Source organism: Stegastes partitus, unplaced genomic scaffold (genome assembly GCF_000690725.1).
Source record: "Stegastes partitus isolate 25-593 unplaced genomic scaffold, Stegastes_partitus-1.0.2 Scaffold2413, whole genome shotgun sequence".
Lineage (NCBI taxonomy): Eukaryota > Metazoa > Chordata > Actinopteri > Pomacentridae > Stegastes > Stegastes partitus.
Genome location: NW_007580144.1, coordinates 39,803 through 52,254, shown reverse-complemented (window position 1 = coordinate 52,254; position 12,452 = coordinate 39,803). Strand labels below are relative to the sequence as shown.

At 40.8% G+C, this 12,452-nt stretch overlaps 2 protein-coding genes across 2 annotated transcripts in view; one reads left to right on the top strand and one right to left on the bottom strand.

Moving 5' to 3' along the window:
• Positions 1 to 227: 227 nt before the first annotated feature.
• On the bottom strand, positions 228 to 2,496 carry LOC103374959 (uncharacterized protein C1orf50 homolog). The gene is made up of 4 exons (XM_008305130.1): positions 2,348 to 2,496; positions 783 to 898; positions 595 to 681; positions 228 to 500 (listed from the first exon to the last, which is right to left on the bottom strand). The coding sequence occupies exons 1-4, from the start codon at positions 2,403 to 2,405 to the stop codon at positions 243 to 245; spliced, it is 519 nt and encodes a 172-aa protein (XP_008303352.1). The 5' UTR covers positions 2,406 to 2,496; the 3' UTR covers positions 228 to 242.
• Positions 2,497 to 4,200: 1,704 nt separating this feature from the next.
• The window catches only part of LOC103374958 (prolyl 3-hydroxylase 1), a 13,577-nt gene continuing 5,325 nt past the window's right edge, over positions 4,201 to 12,452 (top strand). The window contains exons 1-10 of the mRNA XM_008305129.1: positions 4,201 to 4,978; positions 6,654 to 6,806; positions 7,115 to 7,304; positions 7,404 to 7,535; positions 8,791 to 8,930; positions 10,896 to 10,985; positions 11,068 to 11,120; positions 11,223 to 11,350; positions 11,446 to 11,573; positions 11,759 to 11,854. Of these exons, the coding sequence (XP_008303351.1) occupies positions 4,520 to 4,978; positions 6,654 to 6,806; positions 7,115 to 7,304; positions 7,404 to 7,535; positions 8,791 to 8,930; positions 10,896 to 10,985; positions 11,068 to 11,120; positions 11,223 to 11,350; positions 11,446 to 11,573; positions 11,759 to 11,854 (1,569 nt within the window). The 5' untranslated portion in view covers positions 4,201 to 4,519. The remainder of the gene's footprint in view (positions 4,979 to 6,653; positions 6,807 to 7,114; positions 7,305 to 7,403; positions 7,536 to 8,790; positions 8,931 to 10,895; positions 10,986 to 11,067; positions 11,121 to 11,222; positions 11,351 to 11,445; positions 11,574 to 11,758; positions 11,855 to 12,452) is intronic.

Below are 12,452 nucleotides of genomic sequence, written 5' to 3'. Positions count from 1 at the left end.
GACTTGTGTTCGTATTTGGTTAAAACTCTAAAACAAACGAACAAAAAACCTCATAGTACTGTGTTACAAGTGATTAATTCCTTGACATTTACTCTTCAAAAATCTGAATCCTTCATATTCAGAAACAGGTTTATATTTCCAAAAACATGCAGCTACTCTAACCAGCCAAATCCAGCCTAAACCGCCACCTGGACTTTGAACATCAACAACAGGTCTGCGGCGTGACGTCCAGCACTGACAGGTCAGTACAGGACTCTCTCTGAGGGTATGTTGGGTAACAGGTATGCTGCATTTTGTAACTCCTTCCCAGAGTAACGTAGCAGTAAGGGAGGCTGAACAAGCTTGTATGTTATCAGTGTGATACCAACCTTAGGAGAGATGATGGAGAAGTATTTCTGTCCGGACGGCCGCTCGTAGAGGTAATACATGGTGCCTGGCTTTTTCACAATGTTACAGGCAGCATGGTGGAGGTCCGCATCTCTTTTTGCGTCTTCTAAAACCTACAAAGAGAGAAACAACCACAGTTTAAGAACAGGATAGAAAAAACACATTTTGTCAGACTTCTGCGCTGCCATTTTTGTTGATGCTCTTCACCTTTCGGGCCTGTTCTTGTAGGTACTTGATCTGATCCGCGATGACCGTCAGTCTGTTGCACGCGTTGGCTTTTACGAAATCATCTCCCTGCAAAACACAAGACAAACATTCCAGGACGATTCAATTTTACATGAAAATAACGTGACAGTAAATGACAATTTAAAAAAAAAAAACAACTTTGTGCACACCTTCTGTACTTGAGCTGCCAGGGCCACCAGGTCCATGGGGTCTCCCACTCTGTTGGTCTGGTAAGAGCTGACCAGTTCCAGGCCACTGGGAGTGCTGCTGCTCTCAACCAGCGTCACTGGAGAAAACACATGCAGGTAGAGTTACATCACAGGTATGTGGCTGAAAGCACGCTACTGCTCTGACGGCTCCGACTACAGCCGTCACTACTGAGTCCACTGTTATTGTATAACAACAGGACTAAGACTTTATCATTGATTGGACCCCTATTAACTCTAATTGTACATGATAGTTAATCATTTCCTCAGGCACATTGAAACCAACCAGCACTCTTGAGCTTACATTAGGAATGTATTAATCGTTAAGTTTTGTTTTTCCTCCAGTGAGTGTTTTCCACTTTCCTGTTTATCTATGATAATCAAGTCCAGTCTCAGGTTTTGCAAAAGCAACCTGAACATGTTAGCGGGGATTTAGGGAAGCTCGATAGGCACATGTCACTATTTTCTAACACTATTTTACACATGGAACAATCACTTATTAATCATCTGGGTTCTTGGCAACTGTTTCTGCGTCAGATCTTTTACCATTAAAAAAAAGTGTCATACAAACGTTATCAGCCTTTTCAACACAAACTAGACTTTTTTAGTTTTTGTCAGGCCTCTTGATAATATATGAATGTTTAAAAAAATCTAAATGAGTAACGCAGCTCAGAACATTGTGTTCATTTTTTACTCACAACTATGAAGGTGTGTTTGGTTCTTCTAACTTGTAGCCTGGGACCTCTGGTAATAACCACAGTATGAACTGAGCACTTTGCCATTTGTTATCATCCATTTACTCTGATTTAAAGGTCATTTGCTTTTGGTTTTTTTTCTTTTTCTTTACTAAATTTACAGAGTTTGTTAATATGCAGACTCCACATGAACCCAGCAACATGTGAGAAACACTGTAAAGTTGGTGGTAAAAGGAAACGTAAAAATCAGTTGTATGGAAATATTTCAGCTAAATTATGATGTTATTTCAAAGCAGGTTTTCTCTCAGCAGTGTGTGCAGGTGTTGTGTTGTTAAATCACCAACACAGCTAGAGTTGGTCTAGTATTCTGGTTTAAACTCAGTTGCTTTTTTTTTGTTTGTTTGTTTGTTTTCCCAATGGTTGAAAAACAGATCATGCGAGTTTTGGTTTGGTTCCTTTCCCATTATCGTGCAGCTCCAGTTGCAGCACTACAGCACTTCTGGGGCAAAAGGAGGCTTTCTGTTTCGTATAGCAAGTATTATCATCTTTAAGCCCATAACTCCGCTTATTAAACAGTAAACTAACGCCATGCTTGAGATATAACATGACTTCTTCAGCTTAGCCAGTGACTTACACCACATGCAGTGCAGCCATCTGCTAAATGCTAACTCACACATTAGCTGTCAGCGTGATTAAATGACCACTAATGTAACACCGAGATGTCCGGGGCTAATTTCAGACAAGCGTCAACAGGAATGGAGAGTTTTGTTACATAAGTTTAGCTTCTGCTGGTCTGACATGAGTTTTACGGTACATTACTTGTTTATTTCTTACCTGTGGTGGTTTTGTCGGGCTGGTTCGGTAAACTGACGGTCCGGTCCATGTTCTCCATCTTCTGTTTCTCCTACAAACTCCTCTCTCTACCAAATATATCCACTCCTCGGTCCACCTGCCGGTTTTGTAACCAACTATTATTCAACTAAAATTACCGAGGCTGCCGGGGTCCTCAATCTCCGCCCCGTTTTGCTCATGATAGTAGTCCAAAAATGTGCCTGCTTAAAATACACCAAAATAAAACCCCTTGTAATTTACATTTATTTATTAATTAGGATTGTTTGATTTTAGACAATCGTAAGTCACGTTTTTTATTAAAACGCGCTTAAATTGTGTATTTTATTTCGCTATCAACACTGTTTAAGGTTTCAGGCACAGCACGAACAGCCCAGCGTCGCCAGAAAACATTAAAGAGAAATGAATCAGGAGGAACTTCTGTATCTCCGTGTGACCAAGTTAGTTCAAGTCGTGAAACCCACTTCCAGGCGCTATTGCAGGGAACAAATAAATGTGAAGGTCACTTACTTTTCTTTGACTTTGTTTTAATAGCAGCAAGATCCAAACTGGATGCGGTCTGTGCGCAATTTACGCACGTGGCACAGCAGGTGACACTTCATTGATTATTTACACCTTCTGACGTGTCACTGTGATATTAAATTGCTTATTTATTCCAAAGTTTTTTTTCTTCTGAGCTGCTGCACAGATTCACAGTGAAATCATTTTGTTTATATGTACATTTCCCCCCTTTGAATCTATTAAGTGCATTATTGCACAGTTTTCTTTTCTGCTGCCTAAATGCAATAATATTTGCAGTGAGGGTATTACTTCTGATCCAATCATTGACGTAATAAAACATCTGTGAAAACATAATCATTCAACCCCAGCCATGTCAGTGTTTCCTGGACCATAAATCACATACAAATGATAATATCAATAATGTCAATAAAAAGTTCTCCCAATGTAGTGTATTTAGTTACAGCCCTGCACATTTGGACACTTTCATTATTGTTCTCTGTTAGTTCACACAGCTTCAGTTGAACTTTTTTTCCCTTCAAATTAATTTAACAAGGTGTTTCGGCCCAAACAGCTGAAATAAAACAAACAGGAGAACTGTCTGACCTGGAATCTGACTCTTTAGATAGGTGTCATTTAAACCAAACTCTGAAAAGCCGCCAATAAAGTGGAGGTGAGTGGAGCATTAAAAAAACATAACATTAAAAAAAAAACTCTGCTTTCCTGAAACAGTCTTTGTTACTCTGGACAATCAATAGAACACAATGTGCACAGTTTTAACTACTTTCCAGTGACGAAATAGTTAATATTTCTATTCTATACAGTGGAAATTGAACTTGAAGTTCCTTCAGAAAAAGCAAATATCCATCAGAGTTATTGGGGTCCATTGGGGGTTTCTGTGGTTATCTTAAGCATGCAGAAGAAGAATCTTAAAACAAACCTCACTGAATTGAATTGAATTTATCATACTGATGGTGATGCTGTAACAGATATGTGGCTGTTTTGTGTGGGATGTAAATCTTAATAAATTACATATTTTTGAGATCTGTTTGCTTTTGTCATTTGTAGATGAGTGGTTCAAGTCGAGTGGAACATCTCTATCTAACTTACAGTTCACTTTGTTTGGGCTCCACACAAATTTATACCAAGAAAAGATTCTTGTTCACACTGTGCAAAACGTGTCCTCACATGCTCTCTGACTGCTTTTACAGATTCTGAGCACTTTAAGGACTCCTGTTGTTCTAAAAAGAAGTGTGATTGTATTGAGGTCTATGAGAAAATGTGTCTACTTGATCTGCTTCCTCAGCAAACCAGGCTGACAAAGGCCTGAATTATTTGACTTGTGCTCATTTTTTTGTAAAGTTGTGATTTATTTTATTGGTTCCATTTGTTTGGATGTGTTAGTTTCCGTATTTTATTTCAAAATTGCTATTTTTATTTTCAAAATAAAGTTTGATGGATTGTTTGGGAGTGATAGGCTGAAAGGTGAAGGCTGCTCCATGCGTCTGGGGGTGGTACCGGGGGGCTCTTCTGCTCAAACCCCACCTCCAGACAAGTTCCTGCCGGAGACAGCAGCAGTGACAACTCCTCTCTCTGCCGGCTCCTCGGCCTCAGCTCCTGGATTCTGTCCCTCTGCAGGGCCCGGACATTTTCACCGCCATGGAGCTCCTTTACGCGCTGGTATTTCTCGGCGTTGTTGCGCCTTTTCGCGCGTCCGACTCCAATCTGAGCAACTCGGTTTTGGAGCCTTGTGATTTCCTCTTCGACACGGCGGTGGAAGCCTACTACAAGGGGGACTGGCTGTCGGTTATCCTGAACATGGAGAAGGCTCTCAGGAACAAAGCTACGGTCCGCAACGTGAAGGCTCAGTGCCGGATCAGCTGCGCCAATCAGAGCGCTTTCGGCGAGCCTCTGGCCGGCCTTGGAGTTCCCATCCCCGGGGCCGGATCTGTGGAGGACCTGGGCTTCTTCCAGAAAATCCTGAAGCGGGCGGATTGTGTGAACTCCTGCGAAACTGAGAAACTCGGTTCAGCAACTTTGCATCAAGTTGGTGAAGAAGTGGAGCTGGAGTTTAAGAAGAGGACTCCCTATAATTACTTACAAGTGGCCTATTTTAAGGTAGATAACACATCTCCATGTGTGAACGTGGAGGCTGCAGCCACTGCTGCATCACACCCTGTACAGTCTACTGTAGCTGCATGCTAAACAGGCCCAGGGAAAACTTTTTCTTCTTAGAAATCTAATTAAAGCTGCAGCTGATGTGGAGCCGACTACTGTAAATGCCCCAACCCCCCAAAACCAAGACAGCCGTGCCACGTCTTAAGGTGGAGTCAGCTTCTGAGCAGGATTCAGCGGTTTAAAGGCCCAGAGTGCTGCTATCAGTTGCTGCTGTTGTGAAGCACTTTTTAGGCATAAATCTAATTGAACGTGATTCTTTGTTTTCAGCTAAACAGTTCCAGCTGTCTTGGATTGTTATAGAGCTGCTGTACAGTGTGAATCAGTGGATGTGGAAGGTATAAGACATTGTGTCAAAGACATTCTGCAAATATAGGAGGAAGATATCCAGACTTAAAGACACTACAAAGATAATCCTGCATATGTGGCTTTGTGGTTGTTTCTTAGTTGTGTGAACTCTTTATGGCCCTTTTCTGTTTTTGAACTGAGCTCTATGACTTTCAGATGAGAAATAAGCCGTTTGCAGACATCGGCTACCCAGCATTACTGGCTTCATCATTCTGTTAAAGGGATGTGAGTCTGTCGTGTAGAGGAAGGTCATTTTTATGTTAATATTCCTTTACAGCTTCATTCAGACGTCCTCACCACAGTGATGGACGGAGCCCCGGATTAGACAGAGCATCATATAATACATAATGAAATATAAACTAACTGCAGCTAATCTCACAGTCCAACTAACTAATAACCAAGTTTATTTAGGATTTCTGTTGTCACTGAAACTTCTCTTCAACACCTGTAATGAAGCTCAGGACTCACCTGAGGACGCTGCTATGCAACACATGCTTTAACTGCAGCTGGTAAACTGTGAATCACTTGTCTGAGCTACTGAACAGTACACAATGTCATTTGCAGTTTGATTGATCCCGTCTCCATGTTGAAGATAGTTTATAAGTAAATGATGAATTACTGCTGCTGTTCTATACACTTTACTGTGCTCCACTCTCTCTCTTTGGATCCTGCTGCTGTCTGATGCTGCAGCTGTTTAATAAACTCAAAGGAAAACCTCTTTCACACAGCTGGAAGCAACAAACTAGACTTTAGCTCTTGTTAACATTTTGTCTAAACTTGGATTAAATCATTATTAGTGAGCCTCGTTAATTTGACCTGTTCCAGTCTTTGTCTTGATCACAGTAAAATTGTATTTTTCTGAATATCTGGGTTCACAAAAGATGTAAAATTGTAGAGCAGAGTAAATGTGGGAGATGTTTTGTGTTTTTTGGTGCTTTTGGACCAATGTTGGTGCTGAGATGTGCCAAAAGCTTCACCCAAAGGGCTTCACACAACTCTAAGTAACAGTTTGTATGTTGTGTTTGTCATAGACTGGTTTTAAAGTATAGACTGTCTATATAATACAGTCTATAATGTGTGGCTGTCAATTAAAGTGACTGCATGCAGTTTAGACCTGTGCTGTGATACAGAATTTTCACTTGGTCTGATTGCCAAATTCATGGAAAGGTGAATTTTTTTTTTAAGCGCCTTCACTCGTTGATTTTGGAGCTTCTTTTTTCCAGGCCAGTTAAACTGGACAAGATGAACTGAACAGCTCTGTGGTTTTCAGATCAATAAGCTGGACAAGGCAGTGGCGGCTGCCAACACGTTCTTCCTGGCCAACCCGGATCACATGGAGATGAGACAGAACCTGGAGTACTACAGGATGATGGCAGGAGTACAGGAAGAGGACTTCAAAGATTTGGAGGCCAGACCCAACATGGTGAGAGCAAACTCCTCCTCTGATATGTGTGATTCCTTTTAGCTCTCTTTGCCTCTTGGCTAGACTCTAGAGGTGCCTGATTATCTGTAGTTTTTATTCATTTTGCTCACATTTCAATGGCTTGGTTCAGTTTATTTCAGAAATCTTTTGATATTTTGCTACATGATGGATTCTCTGCAGAACCATGAAGAGGAATCAGAACTCCTCTGTTTCCCTGATTCACTTCATACAAATTTAACTTTAAATTTTGACAGAAGATTTTTATATCATATTGCACCAGCAGTGATGCTTTCTCTGTCTCTCATCAGGCTGAGTTTCTTGCGGGGAAGAGCTACTACAGCGACGACTCCTTCGGCCTGGCGGCTCAGCACTTCGAGGCGGCCGTGGAGGAGTATTTCACAGCCAACAAGGAGTGCAGAGCTCTGTGTGAGGGATCCTACAACTACGACGGATACAACTACATGGAGTACAGCGCAGACCTGTTCCAGAGTGTGACTGGTGAGGCAGCTCGTCCTCGGTTTGCTGGGAACCCTGTATGAAATGCTTTGTGCTACTACGATAACGATTTGTGTGAATGTGATTGTGTGTGTGCATCAGACCACTACATGCAGGTGCTGAACTGTAAGCAGCACTGCTCCGTGGAGTTGGCCTCCACCGCCGGCAGAGACAAGCCCTTTGAGGATTTCTTGCCCTCGCACTTCAACTACCTGCAGTTCTCCTACTACAACAGTGAGTCTCAGCCTTTTCTGCAGAATGTGGGCCTTTATTCACTCCCCTTAAAAACAATCAACATACAGTGAGCTTCAGCTATGATCAGATATATTTTTTAACACACAGAGCCTCTTATGAAGCCATCAAGCCTTCATCAGTGTGACGTCTGTACAGAACAGACGACTCTGAAATGGTTAAAACCTTCTCAGATGTATAGCTAACAACCAATCAGCATTGAGCATTGGAAGAAGGAATAAGATGGAGAGTAGTTCACCATGAAAACATCTATCACACATGGTTACCAATGGATTTTTTTGGGTTTTTTTGCATTTCAAAATGTGATTAGACAATAAGATAATAAACAAGTTTTCTTCCAGTCAAGAGATAAAATGTAAAATCTTGTATGTGCAGTGATATCTTTTTTCTTCATTATCTCACAGACAGACAGCAGTTTTATATTAGATATCCATTTTACTATGCTATACAGTATATGAGATAAAGATTAAGTAATACATAGTATGTCAGCCAGAAAACTTTACTGTCATTGTACCCAACAGTACAACAAGATTTGCTGTGCAACACCCAAAAAAAAAGAAATACCACGACACATACGGGATCAAATGTAGTGTGCCAAAAGTACCACGATGTTCTACTACATCCAGCTGATTTTGCAGCATGGAAGCCAGCATCTGACCAATCTGACCCACAATCTTCTGCACATCATCTGTGCCCCTTGCATGCCGCGTGATACACAAGCTTAAGCTGCCGAGATCACATTCGACAGATCATTTTGCATCACAGACTGAGTTTACAGATCATCATTATGACAGAGATGTGTGCCTCAGTTCACTGCAGACTGCATGAAACAGTAAATACTATGTACAGGCGGCTGCAGTAGGTACTTAAAGTAAAAAGAAAAAGTGTGCAAACTAGAGCGTCCTGTACTTCATCCTGCAGGATTCAAAACACATCCCATAAATTAGCCTCAAACCTTCCTTTTAAGGTCAACTTTCAAAACAGACTCCTTTATATTGAGCTATAGTCTTCAGTTAGAGATAAAAAAAAATATTCCACTGATCTGTCTTCAGATTTAACAGAATCATAAACCGGTTATCACATGATGATGATGATGATGATGATGATGATGATGATGATGATGATGCTTCTTTAAAAAAACTGAAACACACCTTGGTTGGAAACGTAGATCTTCATGGACCAAAATGCAACAACAACACCTGATAATATGCATCGTACTCTGTCCCCCTCTCTGCAGGTGAGAAATACGAGCAGGCCATCGAGTGCGCTAAGACCTACCTGATGTTCCACCCCGAAGACGAGGTGATGAACCAGAACCTGAATTATTATTCTGCCGTGCTGGGCGAAGACAAGGCGGCCACCATATCAGCCAGACAGGTACAGTACCGTCACCTTTAATAGTGGCTTTCACACAAAGCATGTCACTGTGAGCGCAGTTATTTTTAGCAGAGAGTTATCTTAATCCATAACCATCAGCCGTAAATCAACCTGCGCAGGCAGAAAAATGGCCTCCATTAGCACTCAGATATGCTCAAGGGCACAAAAGACATTTAAAAGAATCTCTGATCTTAATCTAAAGCACATTTTCTGCTTTTTAAAGAAGTAGCTGGTGAGGTTTTTAGTTTAAATGTCCTTATAATACACTATTATAGTGGGACATTAGACCTATTGATTTAAGTCAATGACTCAGTGATTTTATTCTGGTTGGAGCATATTTGTCTTTTACAACTAAACTCACTTTTTAAGCCAATGCTTGTTTTATAAATGCTTTCAGGGTCGAGGGCTGGTTTCAGCTGCTAAAAACTTTATGTTCATTCATATATCTTTAAAAAACAAATCCAACTGACTGAATGATTATTATTGTTGTATATAAATATATGTTATATTGATTTAAAAAAAAAAAAAAAAAAAGAGCTTTTACAAGATTGAATTTCCCTTCTGGGATAAATAAAGTATTTTTCATTTCATTTCATTTCATTTCATGAACCTATCAAATGACACATAATGGAAAAGGCGATCACATCATCCTTATCTTTTAAATCTCTTTTTTACACTCTCTTTATTTAGCTTTACCGAACTGATCATGTTTATATCATAAGCTCTGGTTCTATTCTAAAGCACTTTGTAACTTGGTTTTTGAAATATGATATTAAAAATAAAATTTCTTATTATTATTATTATCCTTTTCCTAATAAAACAAACAAAATATTTAACATGTCTGTGGGTGTTTCTAATAAACTAACTCTACCAAACGTCGCCTTTAGTTTTGATGACGGCAACTTAATACTTACATCTGTTGCATCACCGATACACTCATTTGCCTCCAGAAATATTCCCCAGCAGTCCATATCGCACTTGTTTTTTTATTATTTTGGGCAATCTTCAACCTTTTAATTTGCTAAAACGTTTTTTACTGCATTTGTCTGTCCTGTATCTGCCTTAATAAATACAGGAGTGTCACTCTTATTGGCTCCTTTAACACAGGAGAAACTGACCCATCATCAAAACCAGACAAATGTTGGAGACTTTGGTCCATTTGTTTATGATCGCTTCATCTGTATGTCTTATTGATTTATTTAACATTTTATTCCTGATCTGGTTTGGGGTGGAATGTTGTTGTTTTGTTGGCTTTTGCTTTTTCTGCTTTTTCCCCCATTTTGTTAAAATCATACTTTAAACAGGCTTCAGAACACACACAGACAGAAAAACATGCATTTTACATTTTACTATTAAAACACAGCTAAATACTTTCTGTGTAGACTCTAAATGCTGCCCTGTGCCACAGTGCTCCATTGTTTTTACACTATTAACGAAGGCCAAGTAGTGGAACTGGGTCACTCATTCCTTTGTTCACTAATGCACAAGTAAAAATAGTCCACCACAAACGCACCATTTACTCCTGTTGAAATGTATTCTGTAAACTACAGGGCCAAGCTGTTTGATTACATAATTAAAAATGAAAAGATCGTCTTCCTGGTAACAACATACAGTTATTAGCAAGAAGAAAAACACATGTATGTGTAGTTCTGGATTGGAATTTCCTGCCTTGTCCATTTACATTTTATTGAGATTATCATAAGAAAATATTCTAATAAAACTTTATGACATGAAGCAACGAGGAGCTGCTTCAGACCTGATGAGAGGCTGCAGATCACAATCCAAATGCACCAATTAGAGGGTTTGTGGGGGTGAAAGAACCCTTTAAACCACTTGGTTCCTAGTCGTAGAGGTTTCAGTTTTCAAAAACAGTCTTTAATCAGGGGTACGATTATTAGCTTTTGGTCAAATATGGATTTAAGGACTGTATTTTTTTAAAATGTATTTTAAATCTATAATCCTCAGGTGGTGAAAGAGTACATGCAGCAGTCCATACTGGAGAAAGAGCTGCTCTACTTTGGATATGAAGCCTTTGGAATCACCTTTGTAGATCCAGTAAGTGAATAAACCATTCGTTATCCTGTTTTGCACTATTTATGAACTAAGCAGGTGGCGTTATTGTCATTTTTGTTTTAAGGACACGTGGACTCCTGAAGACATCATGCCTAAAAAACTGAGAGACAAACAGAAGTAAGATTTAAAACACAACCACCGGCACATGCTTCTGTGTGAAGACGAATATCCGTTTCCCCTTAAAGTGACGTTATGGCCTCACCTTTCTGTGTGTGTCAGGGCCGATAGGGAGACGGCAGCGAGGATCACGGAGGAGATAGGAAACCTGATGAAGGAGATCGAGACTCTGGTTGAGGAGAAGAAGAAGGATTCTACAGATATGGCCAAGATCATAGTACCACAAGAGGGTAAATGTTCCTGCACATTTATTTTAAACCGCAATATTTAATCTAAACTCTGACTGTCTTTATGATGGGGTTAACCTATTCACTGTGCCCTCTAGGTGGCGCTCTGGTGTACGACGACATCAAGGTGACGATGACGTCCAAGCAGCTGAACGGCTCCCAGCGGGTGCTGCTGGACGGTGTGATCACCGATGACGAGTGCAGGGAGCTGCACCGCCTCTCCAATGTGAGTCACCCAGCAAGCGAGGCTCACTATTTTTAAACCTGCAGACTCAGAGAAGACCCTCTTGTCATGTCAGCAAGAAGCCCTCTTATACCTCCCGATGTCTCTTTGTGTCCTTTGTGAATGTGCTTCCCATTGCGCGTGTCAGTTTGTCGTGTCAGTGGCTTGATGTTGTGCTCATTTCCCAGGCAGCTGCTCTGAAAGGTGACGGCTACAGAGGGCGGCCGTCCCCCCACTCCCCCAGCGAGATGTTCCAGGGAGTCACCGTCCTGAAGGCTGTCAAGGTCGGTAGCAGAGATGGGATGTAAAATGAATAGGGCATCCTCCCGCCTTCTCTTACTGGACAAAAGCGCAGCCAGAATATCTCAGAAATGGGTGTCATTTGCAACTAGTCGTACCAAGGTCCCCCCTCCTTCACACACCTCTTGAGCCTCACGTGGCCCAGTTGCTGCCATCTTTACTGTCTTGGACGTACCTGGATGCTCGCTAGTGTTTAGTAACTATCTGTCCAACTAGCTAGTAGTCTGAGTTATCGCAAGTAGACTTTACGTGCAAGTCCGCCATTGGCTGCACACTCAATATGACTTTATCTACATGTTATTCAAAATCCACTTTACTTTGGGAAACAACAACTTCGGGCAGCAACTGAACGAAATGAACATTTCAACTCAAGCAATGAAGAAGATTATTGACACTGCTCGATTCCTTGTATGCAAATATTCAACCAAAACTATTTTCTTTTCACTATTTTGAATGAACGTCATTATTGCAAGCCCCGCCCAAGACACGTGATTGGTTTACAGAAATACAAACAAGCCAAACCTGCATTCGAATGGTAATGAGGTGGAACCAGACCATTCTACCCAGCACTGACTCTTTGAT

Excerpts from the sequence above, each read along its gene's own strand:
- LOC103374959 (XM_008305130.1), bottom strand. The coding sequence starts at position 2,405 with ATGGAGAACATGGACCGGACCGTCAGTTTACCGAACCAGCCCGACAAA. Across the intron at positions 899-2,347 it reads GCCCGACAAAACCACCACAG|TGACGCTGGTTGAGAGCAGC; the intron begins GTAAGAAATAAA and ends TGTTTTCTCCAG. Across the intron at positions 501-594 it reads TACAAGAACAGGCCCGAAAG|GTTTTAGAAGACGCAAAAAG; the intron begins GTGAAGAGCATC and ends CTCTCTTTGTAG.